This window comes from Gymnogyps californianus, chromosome 4 (genome assembly GCF_018139145.2).
Source record: "Gymnogyps californianus isolate 813 chromosome 4, ASM1813914v2, whole genome shotgun sequence".
Classification (NCBI taxonomy): domain Eukaryota; kingdom Metazoa; phylum Chordata; class Aves; order Accipitriformes; family Cathartidae; genus Gymnogyps; species Gymnogyps californianus.
The window spans coordinates 29377590-29396560 of NC_059474.1; the positions used below are offsets into that span (position 1 = coordinate 29377590).

The following is an 18971-nucleotide window of genomic DNA, read 5'->3' on the forward strand; positions in this document are numbered from 1 at the left end:
GTTCAGCTATCTAGATTTGGTGGGGCTTTTGAACACTTCAGCCAGGTATAATTTGTCAAAATAGGCATATTTATATCATACCTTGTATTCAGTCTGTGTAGCACACATGCACGAAACTCAGGTCTCCAATATCCTGTTGCTTTTTCAGAATTATACCTCATTCTGTGCCCAGTATGAGTGTGCTCAATTAATGATATGCTAGTCACTCATTGCTCATTGCTAGTTGCTCTCATTGTTCAATGTACAACCCCTTACCATACTTATGTATTTATGCTACAGCCTCTTGCCTTATTTGTTATTTGAACCTGCCACGAAGATAAAATTATTGTACTCCTAATTCCTATGATGTTCATCACTATGATACCAAAGGCATCAACGCACATATGGTTACAACATCTCTGTGAGCTAAAAGGACAGTTTTATTCCCATTTTACAAAGGGAAGTTGAGGCATGGAAAAAAAATACGTGTTTTTATAATTACTTGCTTATGGTTCCCCTTTGGAGAGATCCATTAGACCTAATTTTTCAGCATATTTAGCATATATTTATATCCTATGGTTGAAATACAGCTCCCAGTGGCTTTCACTACAGCAACTTGCTCAAAATCCCGTAGGAACCCTACAGACTCATGGATAGTGTTCAATTTTCCTGGAAAGCATTCAACTGTCTTCAACAAGACACAATCCCTCTTTGTATATTTCCCCACCTCAGCCATTACAAATGTTCCCACAGGTGAAGGTAGGTATGAACAACAGCTTCCTTTACTTCATGACCCCTCAAAACATGCCGTAACAGATGGAGAGAATCCAACTGGTAAAAATACTTGGTCCAATAATTTAAGGCTATATCATTATGCATATTCAGAAAGTGCAAGGAGATAACCCAGGATATATAAACAGTAGCAGTAGCTAACATTCAAAGATACATTGTATAACCTCCTGATCTTTTAAGATAGTTTTGAGTGTATAACTTATTAGGTTTTTTCAACAAAACTGAAAAACAATTTTCATCGTATCATTTCTTCTTGTTTATTGTTACCCAGAAGTCATTAACAAAGTTAGAACCCACACATGGACCATACAAGCCTCGGTCACTTAGGCTCACAGGACAGTAAAGTCTCAGATGCCAGCAAGAGAACTCCAGCAATGTGATCAATGAGAAAAAACAGCCAGGCTTGCTGCTCTCAGGTCTGATCTCACCTAGATTTGGATCTAGAGAACAGAGCAGCAACTCTGACGAGATCGAAATGCCTTGTATTTAGAGAGTGGCTGGAAAGCCGCCTGGTGGAAAAGGACCTGGGGGTGTTGGCTGACATCCAGCTGAATATGAGCCAGCAGTGTGCCCAGGTGGCCAAGAAGGCCAATAGCATCCTGGCTTGTATCAGAAATGATCTGACCAGCAGGACTAGGGAAGGGATCGTCCCCCTGTACTCGGCACTGGTGAGACCACACCTCGAATACTGTGTTCAGTTTTGGGCCCCTCACTACAAGAAAGACATTGAGGTGCTGGAGTGCGTCTAAAGAAGGGCAACAAAGCTGGTGAAGGTTCTAGAGCACAACTCCTATGAGGAGCAGCTGAGGGAACTGGGGTTGTTTAGCCTGGAGAAAAGAAGGCTGAGGGGAGACCTCATCGCTCTCTACAACTACCTGAAAGGAGGTTGTAGCGAGGTGGGGGTCGGTCTCTTTTCCCAAGTAACAAGCGACAGGACAAGAGGAAATGGCCTCAAATTGCACCAGGGGAGGTTTAGATTGGGTATTAGGAAAAATTTCTTCACTGAAAGGGTGGTCAAGCACTGGAACAGGCTGCCCACGGAAGCGGTTGAGTCGTCATCCCTGGAGGTATTTAAAAGACATGTAGATGCGGCGCTTAGGGACATGGTTTGGTGGTGGACTTGGCAGTGCTAGGTTAATGGCCGGACTGGATGATCTTAAGGATCTTTTCGAACCTAAATGATTCTATGATTCTATGAGTGGATGTATACAAACCACAATTTTTGACAAGTTTACCTCTCAATCAGTTCTGGGCTCATTTTTATAGCAAGGAAAAAGGAGATACACTTGAAATTTGGCCTATCAGGTCAGGTTCCTGCTCCAAATAACAATCCTGTATTTACTAGAACTTAGCAAAGAAAAAGTCAGCAGAACATTTTTAAAGGGCATATTACTTTTCTCCTACCTTCTTTCCTTGAAATAGCTCAGAATTTTTGATGCAAAACAAAAAAGCCTCAAATCAATCCAAGTCTGAAAAAAATTCAGCCTAAACAATTAAAGCACAGCAAAACTATAACCAACTGACAACCAGACTTTATCACAGTAATGTGAAGGAACATAATAACAGAACCTGCAATAATAATTTCATACCAGAGCTTTTCCTACACAATAAAAAATACATTATTAAATAGGAACTCATTAACATAGTGTAACAGTTAAGAATGGAAACATACACTGCTTTCCTTTTTCTTGGTGTGGTGAGAAGCATACCCTTGTAGTGGTGTCATTTTCAGTTTCATTTTGGAATTGAGAGCACTTCAGGAATTCTGGCCAAGAAGCATTTACCATACCCAGGACTGGTTCACAGCCTTCTTTTGCTGCCTCACAAAATGTCTTGCAGGGCAAGAGGCCTCGACTGGAGAAAAGAGACAGAAAACAAAAATACAAAGGATTATTACTCTAGTAGATTGTGAAAACTTTTTTAAAAAAGAGAAAAAAGTAATAATAAACACTTTTGAAGAATTTTACGTTCTACAGAGCTACACCAAAAAGGTGCCAAATCTTCATTATTCATTGAAGGTGACATCAGCTCTGGCTTTCAGCCTAAATTTAAGCCCAAATCAAGCTCAGAACAGTTTCTAAGTTCAACTCTGTGCAAGCTGAAGCTGAGATTTCATCAACATTTGAACCAATATAATGATGTAGTGGCACCACACAGGAGAAAGCTTGCTTCTTCATCCTCTCCTTCTTCCCCACAATTGTGCAGACCTACCCCTCTCTGACTTTGGCAAACACTTTCATGAGCTTATAAAAAAAACATTAACTTGGAAAAAAACTTCTCATGTTTTTGACTGGGTAAACCTTCTGACAACTTAAGTGTGCTGAATCTGCTCATGGAGAGAACCAACAACTGCCAGACATAAACTGTAGGAATCCACAGTGGAGAGCACTATATCACCCCTTTTTAGCATTTATGAGCTCTTACACTATTTCCCATGAGCAGTAAAAACACACTGAGTGTCAGATCAAATGCAATAAATATCAACATGACTTGAATTGTTTTTTTTTTTAAGAAAAGCACTATAAATTAAAACTTTTAAAAGTATAACAAGTTTAAATGCAGCATACTTGTCTATTTCTCATTCTGAGATACATACCTGCATATGTATTTTTTCTCTATTCTTCTTTTACATGTACATAGGAAAACCAATTAAAATAGATAGCTATGAACTGTCTCCAGGTCTACATAATTAGAGTCAACAAAGTCAAGCAAAAAATCCAGAAAATCTATTAACATGTTTACTGTAGATCTGGAAAAGGGTAACACAATGCTAGCCAAGTTAGTCAAGATTTGAAAAGACAAGAAATTTCAAAGAAGCCTCAGCCAAGTTAGTTGATATGTGGTAGCTGTAATTTAGGATAGACTACTGCAGCATAATGCACACAGGAAGGAATAACTGAACGTCCACACATACAGTTCTCTGCTTTACTGTCAGCTTCCACTAACCTTTTATCTGAAAACTATTTTGGTGGAGTAGAGGAAAAGCTCTAGCACAGTCAACATTAGTCTTAGCAATAAAGAAGAACTGTTCAATGCCTTTCCCAGCAAGGATCGGCACCATCTGTGGGAGCACTTAGTTACCTGAGAGAGCTGTCAAACAGATTAACATGAGCTATCACTGAAGCACAATGGGGGAAAGCCTCTTAGTAAGCAGGTGCAATTGCATCTGAAAGTCCACACACACAAGCAAATAACACAGCCCAAATGAGACACACTGCCTGCCTATACAAACACCTTTCTCATCTGTATGACTGGTGAGTCGAAAAGACCCAACTCTTCTTGCTGGAAAGCAGAAGCGCTAGCGCAGCTAGATGGTGGTATCTACTAACACCAACCTGTTCACACTGAATAAATATTGAAACTCCAACCTGACAGCATGATAGCCTTCCATAACCTCTAGAGCTAGATAGTGTGTCATAACTATCAAAAATTAGAAAGAAGAGAGGCCTGGATATACAGTAGGAAAGACAAGACATCTGAGTGGTCTTCGCCAGAAGACTATGTCAGCCTTCTGGATGAAGTAACAGAAAGAAGACATATAAATGGCAAAAAATCTCTCTCATAAGTACTCAATGACCCATCACTACATTTTCTCAATGTGTGGATTCCTTCCTCAAATTTACTGTAGTGCTTTTAGCATTTCTTAAAATATTATAAAAATTTACCAGCAGAAGACTGGGAAGCTAATGTACATTCGTAACTTATGAATCAACAACCAAAAAGCAGAAGTTGCATACACGGTCTAAGCAGGAAAGATCTCGCTCACATTTAAAACAGTTCAAGTTTTCTCAAGCATAATTAAAACTGGGGCACTTATTCCTAAGAATATAATGAAAAAATATAACTCTGGCTCTGACTTGCAAGTAAAACATTACTTTTTTGAAAGCATTATTATGCAGTGCTGGCTTTGCTTTATTATAAAATATGACATAAATTGTAATTTTTTTACTTAGCTTGAAATCAATGTTTTGTCATTCAGGAAAAAAGAATGATGAATTTCTAAAATATGCAATGTTTAAAATATGATTAGCATGTTAACTTAATGTGTATTTATTGCATTCTTAATGATATCTCTGACTTTATAATACAATATTTTACTCTACACTATATATTTTTTTTTTAAACAGTGAACACCACAACTGGGAAGGCATGCCTTGTTTTTTACTAATTTTCTTATCTAATTTAGAAATACAGTTGTGAATGTCCACTGTCTTCACTGTCTATAACTTCAGGGCCATCTGCTGAGATTATCAACAGCACTGTAAATAAAGATAATCAGAGAGTTACTTGTACCTAAACAATTATATCCTTTATCATAATCGTGAGCTGCCACCACCATTACCATACATGATTTTCTTATCACGACCATTAAATTCCAGAAAGATTCCATAGAGGAAGTGATGTACTCGAAGTGAATTTCAGCTAAACAAACATTACATTGACCTGGAAGGTGATTTGGCACAATATTTTGAAAGGAAACAAAACTGCTTAAAGTGGAAAATGTCAACCAACTCTCAATGGAAGGAACAACATGTACAGAGACCTAGAAATACATGTAATTGTTAAGTATGGCTTTCTTACAGAAACAGCTGACACATTCAGAAATGCCTGAGAGAACTTAACCCATACAAGTCCATGGGACCCAAAAGGCTGCATCTAAGGGTGCTGAGCAAACTGTCCAGTGCTCTTGCAAGGCCTATCTCTGTCATCTCTGAAAAGTCATGGACATCAGGGGAGGTTGCTCACAACTAGAAAAAGGCAAATGTTGCACCTATCTTCAAAAAAAGGCCAAAAAGGTCAAGCTGGGCAACTTCAAGCTGGTCAGCCTGATTTCGTCCCGAGGAAAATCACAGAGCAAGTCCTCCTTGAATACATTTCTGGGCACAGGAAGATGATGGTCGGGAACAGTCAGCATAGATTTATTAAGGGTAAATCATGGCTGACCAGCCTGATTGCCTGTTATGATAAAATAACTAGATATGTAGTACTGGGACCTGTCCCATTTGATATCTTTATCAAGGACCTGGAGGAGGTGACCAAGTGTGCTCTTGTCAAGTTTGCAGATGACACCAAACTGTGGGAGGCAATCAATGTACCTGATGGTAGAGCTGCCATTCAGAGGGACCTAGACAGGCTGGAAGAATGGGCCAAGAGGAACTTTATGAAATTTAACAAGGATGAGTTCTGCACTTGGGAAGAAAGAACCCACTGTAATAATACAGGCTAGACACTGACTGATTGGGGAGCAGCTCTGCTGAAAACAACCTGGGGGTCTTGGTAGACAGCAAGCTGGGCATAAGCCAGCAGTGTGTCCTGGCAGCAAAGCAGGCCAACAGTATCCTGGCCTGTATCACACGAGCACACAGTCAGTGTTTAATGGGAAAGGATTGTCCCCCTCTGCTCAGCACTTGCTAGACTGCATGTGAATACTGTGTCCAGTTTTGGCTGCTCCAATACAGGAGACGCTGATAAATAGCAGCGAATCCACGGGAGAGCCACCAAGCTGGTCAGAGGCTGGAACACTCACCTGAGGGACAGGCTGAGGGAACTGGGCTCCTTCAGCCAGAATAAGAGACAGCTTGGGGGTAACATCAATCACTACACCCTTCAGGACCCATGGGGAAGTTATGGAGTCTAGCTATTCACAGTGGTGTATGGTGGGAGGATGAGAGACAACTGACATAAGCTGAAACAAGAGATGTATAAAGAACTTTTTCAGCATGAAATTAGTCAGGGAGTGAAACAGGTTATCCAGAGAGGTTGTGTGGTCTCCATTCTTGCATGTTTTCAAGACATAACTACATAAAGCCCTGAATACACAATCAATGTACTTCTGCTCCACTGAAGAGACAAGGAATATCGTAACAATGAACAGTTTCAGTAAAATGAAATTATTTACTGTCTGAGCTATTTAAATTTGGTCTGCTGAGGGAAATTCACATAGAAAATCAGACCAAAACTGAAAGAAATATCACAAACTAACACAAAATAAGGAAGTTGAACTGAATATACTGAAATTTTTCATAATGTTGGGCAAACTGCAAATTCTTGATGTTAAAGGAATTTGGAAACAAGTTGAAGAACTATTACAGAGGTAGTTACCCAAAAGAAAATAAATTGCCTAACCAAGAACAATTCACTATTCTGATTTTTTGTTTGAAGTTTCTGAAATAAATACATATAAATACACAAACACATACACAGACACTTCTAAATATCATCTTACTTAGATTATAGTAAGTCTAGTCATTAATGAAAGTTGTCATATTTGAAATAGCTGACTTATTGCAAAAATATAAATGCATGGCTGAATCCTTACCATATTCTTTACTGTAAGGATACACAATGTCCTTAGTGTTTGAGAGGAAACAAAGGGCTATGTCAAGAAATAAGTCAATCTGTCACTCAGGTTTGCATCTTGGGGATCATTGTTAACCTGCACTTCATTCTGTGTCTTCACATCAAGGCCACAATTAGATCCCACATACCGCATCTAACATGTTTTATCCCATACCCTTACACTGATTAAATTTTCAACACAACTTTTTGCAGTTCATATCTAAATTACTGTGGAACCTTTTGGGCTTTAGCAAATGCAATTTTGCTTCATTCATAACCATTCATAATGCCACAGAAAATACCTTTTTCCTAGTACACCACTTATATCATCACCTTTCTTTTTGTGTCTGACTCTTGGTTGTACCTGCCCACCCCAAAAATGTGGCCAGAACTCCATGTTCAGGCACAAGTAAGTGGCCTGAACTGAAAAAATCACAGTACCCAACAGTTCCCTTACGTAGAACTTCATCTTACAGTAACGGAGAAAAACACAGTACTATTAGCAACTGTGTGATACGGCAGCAAACGCTGCAAGCAAGGAATAAAAAGCTGCCAGAGCTGCCTGACTACTAGTGGTAACATGAAGAAATTGGTGCAAAGCAAAATATTCACTTGCATAAGTATTTTGAAGTCAGTCAGTTGCCTTTCTCTGCTCAGTATCCAACAAGAGGAGTGTGTCGCCAGTGTTGTTACTGAGTTCATTACATACTCTAGTTGGAACCACTGTTTCAAAATAGGTATCTTTAGAGATACATTCTCCAGGTAATGCTAAGGGCTTTTACACAATGCACTTTACATGCTGCAGTATTGAATTTATCTCAGAAACAAGCCAAGGACCTTTATCTCTAGAATTGCCTCTTGCAGCTTCCTAGTTGGCAGCTTACTTGTTGTCTGGAAAGAAGCAGATATATTCTAAAACAGTACTTTTCACCACTAGATTGCGACGTGTTGAAAGGCAGAAAATTTCAGCACCATAAAGCACATATCTGGCTGTGTACAAAACCAAGAACAAATGGTCCCTCCTGATGACAGGAAGAGCTGCCACTTACTAGTTCTGCACATTACACTGGCAAATTAAAAGTTTACTATCATCTGACCTGTAATGGCTCTTCAGATAAAGATGTCCTAAAACACTCCTCTGTTTTTTACAGAACCTATTTGATATGGAGAGAAAGAAAGGGCACAGCAAGAGCTCTGTAGGAGCCATCACTGCCTCCTGACTGGAGCCTGAGAAACTCCCTAAATAAAGGGGATTTGGCAAGGCAAGTAACTGTCTCCAGTCACGTTCATTTAGGGTTTTGGACATTTTTTAGCTTTTCATTTTTAACTAATCTACTACTTCGAAAAAGTTATATTAGCATAATCATGTGTGGGCAGAGGTATTCACATGAGCAGACCCACTGGTTTAACAGAGGCTCCTTAATACAGAAAATGCCAGAAGAAAAGCCACTACTTACTATGGAAGGCACTTGAGTTCCACAATATCTGTAAGAAATAAGATGCCACATAACTAAAACGGAGTATTGATTTGATCTATTTGTGGATGCTAGCCATGTAATTTATTCAGACTGATATGCTTAGAGTTAACTTTTTGTTTATTTTTTAGGAAAACACACAATACACTACAAAATTACATTACTGTGAAAAGAAATGTAAGCAGTGATTCTACCTCATTAACTGTAAATGGTTCCTACTGGTCCAATGGAGTATACCTGATGATCACAAACAGTAATTTGAAGGCAGTATATTCTGCTGACTTTTTTTTTCCAAAGAAGTGATAGCAGGGACATTACTTGAATTTAGCAAGTCTGTGAATGAAACGTACTTGAGTTTACCATGGCTAACCAAATTTATATTGCTCTTATGATTTGTACAAACGTGACTGCTTTTTGAAAAAAACCACAGAGTTCTTGAGGACTCTCAGATGAAGTGTTATACAAGCGTGAAGTATTTGATATGATCTCTGTTGTCCTCGACCTGCACCTAAATCATTAACTTCCAAAGCACCACACTCCAGCTATAGCCTGACATATAGCCATCAGGTAATAGTAGTATCAAGTATGCTAATTTCTTCAAATGTAACTATAGCAAAGTTCAATATATGGTTCATTGTTTCTAAAGGTCTTTCAACATACCGATCATTCATTTCAATGGAAATTTTACAAATAATAGTAAAAAGTTATATTAAAATATAACTATGCACAGTTATATTTACACATAATAGTTTAAAAGTTTCTAAAAATGTTAGGAGATGAGTAATTTTTTTCAGAAGACTCATCTGCATATGAAATTCTTTATATCTATAAGAAAAAATCACAAATATAAAAAGTTCACCTCATTTGTTTAGCTTATGCAGTCCACCATTTGAATATTACAGTGCAGTGTAAATGTTTGGATATTGTATTGAATTTGCGTGGCAAGGTTTTGATAGTGGAGGAGCTACAGGGGTGGCTTCTGTGAGAAGCTGCTAGAAGCTTCCCCTATGTCCGATGGAGCCAATGCCAGCTGGCTCCAAGATGGACCCGCCGCTGGCCAAGACCAAGCCCATCAGCAATGGTGGTAGTACCTCTGGGATAACATATTTAAGAAGGGGGGGGAAAAGTTACTGTGCAGCAGCAATTGCAGCCTGAGAGAGGAGTGAGAAGATGTGAGAGAAACAACTCTGCAGACACCAAGGTCAGTGAAGAAGGAGGGGGAGGAGGTGCTCCAGGCGCCGGAGCAGAGATTCCCCTGCAGCCCGTGGGGAAGACCATGGTGAGGCAGGCTGTCTCCCTGCAGCCCATGGAGGTCCACGGTGGAGCAGATATCCACCTGCAGCCCATGGAGGACCCCACGCCAGAGCAGGTGGATGCCCAAAGGAGGCTGTGACCCCGTGGGAAGCCCATGCTGGAGCAGATTCCTGGCAGGACCTGTGGACCCATGGAGAGAGGAGTCCATGCTGGAGCAGGTTTGCTGGTAGGACTTGTGACCTCGTGGGGGACCCACGCTGGAGCAATCTGTTCCTGAAGGACTGCACCCCGTGGAAGGGACCCCACACTGGAGCAGGGGAAGAGTGTGAGGAGTCCTCCCCTTGAGGAGGAAGGAGCAGCAGAGACAACGTGTGATGAACTGACTGCAACCCCCATTCCCCATCCCCCTGTACCACCCAGGGGTAGGGGGTAGAGAGTTCGGGAGTAAACTGAAGCCTGGGAAGAAGGGAGGGGTGGAGGAAGGTGTTTTAAGATTTAGCTTTTGTTTTCTCATTATCTTACTCTGATTTGACTGGTAATAAATTAATTTTTTTTTTCCCAAGTTGAGTCTGTTTTGCCCGTGACGGTAATTGGTGAGTGATCTCCCTGTCCTTACCTCGACCCACGAGTCTTTCATTATATTTTCTCTCCCCTGTCCAGCTGAGGAGGGGAGTAATAGAGCAGCTTTGGTGGGCACCTGGCATCCAGCCAGGGTCAACCCACCATAGTACACAGCACAATAATAATTCAGAAATTATTAGGCTTCTAAAAAACAACTACATAGTGATTAAATAAGCCAAGCAGAATTTGCAGTCTCTAGAGAAGCTCTGACAAACCAGAAAACATAGGATTATCCAGCAATTACTGCAATATTTGGCTCAGTTTCAATGTTCAGTCACGTGTGCTCCATAAATCAAATATTTCTGGATAATGATCATGTTTAGTATGGGCATATCACTTAATCTACTGAAGGATGAAAAGATGATTAAAAATCTCCATCTTGATTAGTCTTATTTACAGCTACTTAGAGACCAATCATTTTAAAAATAAACTGGCAGGTCTATGGCAATCTTACCATAATTTATTTGGCACCAATGGCAGGCACAGAAGCAAGTTATAACATATTAGGGTGCGATTCTGCTCTTCAGGATATTCAAGGAAAAAACCCCTGCTGAAGATGGAGTTTGATGAAAAAACAGATATGTGACATATTTTTAACTCAGTGGTTGGTTTCCCCACACTTAAAAGTTCATACTTCAGTTATTTCAGCTGCATAGAAATACCAACATTAAGAATCATATGGCATCAAAAGAAATAAAAATGTTCTTTAGAGTTTATTAAAAAGTATATTAAGGGTAAAGAGAATAAATAAGGGGGTTTAATTTGCATAAGGTATCTTCAGAGAAGCTATTTATCAAAAGAGTTTTATATCAAATACTCATTGAAGCAGATATATACAATACAGTATATGCTCTAAAACTATTATGTTAACTGATTTTAAACTTCCAAAGAGGCTACACACTGCTTCAGAGCAGATGATCTGACTTCCTCTTCATGCCAATCACCTAGAGTTCACTTAAATTGGAATTCAAATTGCCTGATTATAAACCTACATGGATCTCGTCCTTATCACTCACTTAGAGACATTTTACATTTTTAGACTAATTCTTTTCAGAAATTACTCCTGTAATACTGACTTCTCTTCTTTGCAATCACATTACCATGCACAGGGCTCATCAGTAGACTCTGTAAGTCACTTAAGTGGTTGTTTTGAGTACTAGAAATTATCAAAGAAGTATGCTACAAGAAGCAGTAAGGAGAGAGAAGATCCTTTAGGGAACTATTTTCCTCTTGCTGCAGAATTTAACAGATTTTTTTAAGGAACAATTGTTCAAGGTAGCTCAAGGGCTGGCTTTCAAACTCAGCAGCCACTGAGGGCATGGCTCTTGATATGTCTTTTCTGGAAGCAGCAGCAGCATATGCAGCTCTTGTTCCCAAATGTCTGTGTCTGTTTCTGTGCTGCTTTCAGTTTTGCAATAACAGCTGTTTGTAGGCTGTATAGTAAGCCAGGTCAAGTAACCGATTCAGCTGAAAAGTAATGCGACAAAAAAAAAAAAGTATTCTTTTTTCTCATCTGACGGCTGAACTGGCCTCTCCAAAGGGATACAGGCAAAGCAGGAATAAGCTGTCAGGAGAGGGAGAGGTAAGAAATTGCTAAAGCTGACAAAAGCATTAAATAAAATATACAACGAACCATCCTGCAGGGACTCTCCATGCAACCTGGTAAATTCTATAATATATCTAGTGCTTATTATTTTCTGTGGCATTTCTTTGTGTCTTCACATTAGTACCTCCACTGGTAAGAGCACTGCCACAGTCATGCCCTATTGAGAAATTCATTATTGCCATTTTACAGATTAAAACAACAGAGGGTAAATGACTTGCAAAAGGTTATAAACGCAGTTGGTATGCCAGAGCTGAAAATACAGCACGAAGATCACCCTTAGAACACACAACTGTTGGCTGCACCTGTTCTGGCTACAGGTCACACTTGCAGTTCTGTACACAACCTGACTGAAGGCAGACTGACGAACACTTTCAGCTACTGCTGGTCCTCATTATTGTTCTTTCCCCAACTCCATCCCTTCAGTTGTTCCAGGATAACTGTTTCTTTGGCCACACAGTAAGCCATACTCAGGTATTGAGCCAAGTTAAAAACAACTGTAGGGTATGTTGCTGGATTATCTTTTCAGCCAAATCGGTTTAAGGAAAAATTTAAACTGGCATGGCTACCAGAGGAAATATTAATCATACTACAACCTTGCTATAGAGCACTGTGGGGTAATCCACTGTATCATTCATAGGCACACAGGCTAAGAATGATGATAGATCCAAGGTCTGAGACAGAATAAAGGAACCATTAGTACAATTGTGAGAGACTGCTGGGGCGAGGCAGGGTGGGGTACAAACTGAAAAACCCAGGAAACATGCAAAAATTATGGGAAGAAGAAAACTGAGATTATCCTTTGTGTTTCTACAGTCCTGAAATCAAACAGGTTCAAGTGACAAGCTGACACACCAGCCATTGTTAGTTCTAATTGTCATTAATACCTTTTGGGATTTTCTAACAATAAAGACTTCCACAGAATATAAATGTCACAGAAGGAAGTTTCTACAGTAGAGCAAACACCCACACCCAGCATTACAGTTTTTTAGAGTGATAGTTCTTGTGAAATCTTTCTCTGTACCCTCTCACAGTACTCCAACATGCAGAGCAGCATATTCAGAGTCACTGAATAGAACTATATGAGGCAAGCTCATAAAAAACTCAATATTACTTTTTGATTCGTGGATTTGTAAATAAATGGGCTGTTTAAGGTTTCAATTTCACATAATCAAGAAAATAATGTATTTTTGTCTTTCATTGTTCAGTTTTCATCCTTATCTTGCAAGTTAATTGGAAAGATTGCATTTTTTCTCTTTTGTCTCCAGAGATGGGTTTAAATCTGAAAAGAAAGCAAGATTATTTTAGATTTTTGTGGTTATTTCACTTGACAAAATTATATTGAATCCATATAGCAACATTTAGGGAAGGCACCTGAACTCCATGCAATGCTTTGTAGTACTGAATACAGAGCTAGCTGCACATATGTTTCTGACTTCCCACCTTGTTTTTAGCTCAAATGCATGTACTGTTTTCTTGAAGTAGGTTCCTGTGTATAAGTACAAAGATGCATAATTAACCTGTAAAAGGACTTCATAAGACCCACAGTCTGAGAAACATCTAACATCTTAAAGGAGAAAAAAGGCCTCAGAGGTGATCCTGGCAAAAGGCAGCAGCAACTCAGTTCCTCCAAGGTGGGAGACTGAAGAATGGCTCCGGCTGTTTACACGAGATTAAGGCCTACTATTAATTGGCTGAATTGCTGGTAGATGCCCACTCATCTGCCCTGCAGGGACTGAGTATAAGGATTTACAGCTAGTGCAGAAAGCCAATTCTCACTCATACACTCATGAATATTTGATCTGTTGTCATGAGGTTGGCAATTACAGATGAGCCACAAGAGGAATGCCCTTTCTAAGAGACTGAAAAAAGCCTGGTTTATACAATGAGAATGAAAAAGATGGAGATACTGAATGGACTGCCTGCAGCATGGAAAAGCATGCAATCTGTTTATAGGCTATGAGAACATGGAAGTCTCAGAACCAAATAAGATGAAAAAATTGGACTGGAATCTGTTCTGGGGGTCCATACAGATGCCTTGCATACTTTCCTCTAAAAATTACAGGTCCAATTAATTATTCCTTAATAGTTGCCATATCTGGTGGTAACAGAAAAGAGAAAGCTAAAGAGTTACACTTGCAAAAGTCTTAGAACAGACCACTGATATCCAAGAGTACCATACTTAACAAAGAGCTCACACAGAACTCTGAAGGCTGTTCAGACAGAGGAAGGAAATATAAATTCCTGGTTCCAGTGAAAGTGGAACTGGGAACAAATCCAAAGATACCATTAGATTAAAAAGACTCCTCTTATCCATCCAGAAATGAACAAAGGAGGCAGCAGCTGCTGTTGAATTTCACATCTTCTACATCAGCTGCTGTTGAATTTAACACCCCTTTCAGGCCCAGCAACACTCTTCGGACAATGTGGCCAAATTCAGCTGATATCCATAAGGACGGACACATACAGTCTCTACAACGCAGGTTAGAATTTCTAGTCAGTGTAATCATTTATTTTGTAGACAAAACCCAGATAAATTATTTTGACCAAAATAAGAAATCATTTCTATCTGGAATCAGCAACAAACAGAAATTCAGAAATCCACTCTGACCCTTCAGTCACTTTCTGGATATGACAGCACCATATGTCACAGCTGAGCTTATAATACCATAACAATCAAACCCACCTAATGTATACCCTGTACAGCAGAAGCACTTTTTCTGTTCTACCATACTTAGCAAAGTGCTACATAGATTTTGCCATATAGCATTGAAATTATTACCACAAAAAAGCTAGCAAAATCATTTAATGTCTTTTGTATGACGACCATAATCAGCTGAGAGGATCTGTCCTGACTAAAGCAGCCAGCCCTTCCAGATTTCTCTTACTGATCCCATCACTTGATTCAAACATGACAGTGAAAATGGGAGAGATGTAGTAAATAAATTCATTAGAGCTATAGTTCAGCCAGGAATCAGTTTAAATAAATATTATTAAGAATATTGCCACAATTATGAGCTATTTTTACAATCTTGTACCATCTGCCAAAACTTCTAAATGAAGTCAAATTTCTGAAAATTCTCACCTGATATTTATCATGCAAATGCTGAACACACTGTTGATTTTGTTTACTCTATAGAAATGTCTCCTGCAAAAAAGAAGCTCCTAATATGCCTGATAATCCAGGCTACAAGATCTTTTGATGTTGGCAAACAAAATTCACACTTGGCAAAGACAAGCTGTCACAGTGAAATGGAAGTCCTCTGAACCACATAAAGCTATTTCAACCACAGCATTGCTACAGAAATTCTGGAATAACAGTGAGTAAATCATACACTGCATGGCTGCTCTAACTATTTGTATGACCAGGACAATAAAGGCACCCAAAACAACCTTGTGCCTAAAGGACAGCCTACCATTTCCACAGATCACTGTGACAGGTACCCTTAACTTCATGTGGCTTTCCAGAACTCATGCTTCCCTGTGCACTTCAGAGCACTGTCGAAAGGAAGACCTCAAGCGTCAGAGAACCAGCTTAAGTTAAAACTTTTTAAGCTGCATCTTGTCAGGAATCCTAAACAATCACAGACACACCTATCACTCATTTACACTCCAGGTTCCTCTTTGTTGAGTAGAAATTCATTGTAATCCATTATCATGCTGCTTCCTCACATTAAAGTTGTTTCACAAACACTTAAAGCTGGCAGGAGAAGATGTCATCGAAAGAAAGAAGCTGTCCTACCCCTCCTCAGCCTGGCTTCTGAACCTCTCCCCACCTCTCTTCCCTCCCTCTTTGTGCCAGCATGACACTTCACGCTGTTACACAATGAATCAGATCAGTCACTCCCAATTTAATTCAGATCAGTTTCCTGATCCAATATGCCGTGGAGCTGAACAAATACTCCTGCCAGGACATGAAAAGGGCACTGCTGAGCTGGGGAATAACAAGCAGGAAATAGGATAAGACTGATTCTTTCAGCAGCACTACCAAATTGTAGCAACTTAAAATCTGCCCTGAAACAGTGCTCTGGAACATGTTCTCCAGAGAGGTTGTGGAACTTCCATCCTTAGAGATACTCAAAACTCAATTGGAAATGGCCCTGAGCAGAGATACTCAAAACTCAATTGGAAATGGCCCTGAGCAATCTCATCCATCTTTAAAGTTGGCCCTGATCTGAGCAAGGGGGTGGACCCCAAGAGCTCCAGAGGTCCCTTCCCACCTGCGTGATCCTGTGATTCTAATTTGCCTGTCCCGCTCAGCCTGTGAGTGGTAACCTGGTGCTTACCACTATGATCTCCAGCAGGGCGACAAAAACTTCTCACAAGAGAGACAAGCTTATGAAAGTTTAGTATGTCTCACTGACTGAACTCTCATTAGTTTCTAACTGCAGATGGTTTAAAAGTTATTAAGCTGGACACTAAAAGAGGCTAAACATGAGCTGAAAAGCATATGAATACTTGGAGAATCCTTTAACTACTGTTCCATCCAAAACCCTTTTGTTTATTAACTTCTGCACAAGACGGCGTACTCATATCTACTAGAGGAGTTTTGCTATAGTAAGATAAAATGTTCCCGCATCTATACGTTTCTGGTTTTGAGTCCAGGTACACAAGTCTGATAGGAAACTATCAGTGTTAATACTCTCGCAATGTTTATGAAAATGCATTGTTTTACTAAAAGCTCCTGTCCTACAACTGTTGCAATTTATTAAATGAAATAAATCTCATTTTGTAAAAACAAAGTGCGTTTTTCTAGCAGATATATTAATTGCCAAACAAACATTAACAAAAAGCCATGTTTATTTTATGATTTGTTGTAAATGACTATTTCAATTACTTAAATGATTGGTATTTATTTATAAGTAATAATATATTGCATGTGTAGGAGGATGACCTGTGATCCCTAGTTAACATACCAACTTAGAAACCAGAAACCACAGCTTATAATAGATAATACACACAACAAATCACTACAAGAGGGCGGGAAGCAATCAATCAGTAAAATATGCATTCATAAAATAACCAGTCCTCCTGATTTTCTTTTCTGCCTCCTTCCCTTAACTCCTCTGAGCAGCATTGTGAAATACATTTTCAAAGGGACATTCCCATGCCCAGATTGTTCTCAAAAATGTTTCTCTGCTTGATAACCTTTTAACTCTGGTCTATCCATAATTCCTCCCAACACGCACACTTTGAAAGAAGATTCTTTTGTGATTTGGAAAAGTTTTCATGGTCAGTACATTAGATCAGTGGAGAGGGTGAAACACTGCGTGCAAGTTTGATACTGCCTGCTATGGCAAACACTGGCTTCACACCCACTGGACCACAGACATCATTCTGGCCAATGTAGGATGCCATTGCCTATCTCTCCATATGACTTTTCTAGCTTTTAATTTCTTAAGCAATCCTTTCCTTCTGTACATTGACTTTACAAATTATACATACCAGTAATCGTAAACAGCCTCTATTTGTGGGTGGGGAAAGGACAGTTCTCTGAACGGCGGAAACACATTCTCTCCAGCATCTAATTTCTCCGTCCTGCTTTCCCTATATTTTGTCCCTGGTCTGTCTTTCCTCTACAGTGCATCTGCCATCTACTGGCACATTACTGTAAAAGAGTTTGGCATCAGAGACTTAATTTCAGACCCCTTTTATGTAAGGGCCTGTACCTAGCTCCAGTGCCACCCCTAGCTATTGGGAGGGTCAGTCACATGGAGGGTCTTTCTTAGGCCCACCCACACTAGCTGAGACATGACATTGATAGAGAAGCTTTCAGAGACTCTAATAATTTTTCAGAGACGTGTAAGCCAAAATTTGGGGATTAACTTCTGTAGGTATATCCATAGGTACATAAACTTTATAAACAGAAGATCCCCTAAGGTAAACACATTTTCTCTTCTACTTCCCTTATCTTCCTAGCTTCCAACAGCCACGATAAAGAGCTTACCACTTATAAGAGCAACCTCCCTGCCAAATTTCAAGTTCCATTGCTCGAATACTTGGAGATATTAGGAACTCTTCATGATTACAGGAATGCTTTTTCATAAGCAACCCATTTTTTCTTTCTGTTTTTGCCCAGGACAGATATTAGGCATAAAAAATTTTAAACGGTGCTTCCCCCCCCCCTCCTCGCACCCCCAAATTATACACATCTGGAGAAAGGGTCCTCTAAGAAAACATGTTAATCAAGTTTAAATATAAGCATTTTGGCCAATGTCACATCATTACCTATACCTTCCCTAGCACTGTTATAAAAACAAACTTTATATTTGTCACCTTTATACTGTCTCAGCTTGGGACCAAGTAGTAATGGCTCCTAAGGTGATGAGTATATGTTGACTTCAAGGTCTGAGTTCTGAGGGACAATGCAAAGTGTAATCTTCTCATTAGCACATTTTTTTCTGCCTTCTAAGTAACAGTTACACAACACTAATAAAATAACTCATGAAGTATGAAATTATTCATGAGTAATACAGGCTGCATTGAGAAGATGTATCTTCAGAAATGCTACTTCTTGAATGCTGTTTCTTCAAGTTTCTTCATTTGTTTCTTGGCAAGATGGTCAACACCAAGCTTTCAGAAGTATGTGAGCATTCCTTTCTTTGAAGTCAGATGTAAACCAGCTGTTTCTTAACATCTCACTTGCATCTTATGAAGAACATGTTCTACTCATAGGATAGCAGGAATAAAATTTTGTTTCTTGAACAATTATCTTTCCTCAGAGTGGGAGCTGGGGTTTGATCTGAATCTGCATACTGTAGATTTTCTTTGTTCATATGTATCCATTTATTACTTATTCAATTTTCTGTTTGAACTATCTCTGATTTGATTCACTGTCCTTTTATTTAGGAAAAGAATTCAGGTATGTTGAGCACATTCACTGAAACATGGTTTCAATCATGATCTTG

The 18971-nt window shown here is 39.4% G+C and overlaps 1 protein-coding gene across 2 annotated transcripts in view; it reads right to left on the reverse strand.

The window, feature by feature from the left end:
- CORIN (corin, serine peptidase) overlaps positions 1-18971 on the reverse strand; it is a 168710-nt gene that overhangs the window by 86460 nt on the left and 63279 nt on the right. For both annotated transcript variants that reach the window (XM_050896226.1, XM_050896225.1), the window contains exon 5: positions 2444-2625. In XM_050896226.1, coding sequence (XP_050752183.1) covers positions 2444-2625 — 182 coding nt within the window. The remainder of the gene's footprint in view (positions 1-2443; positions 2626-18971) is intronic.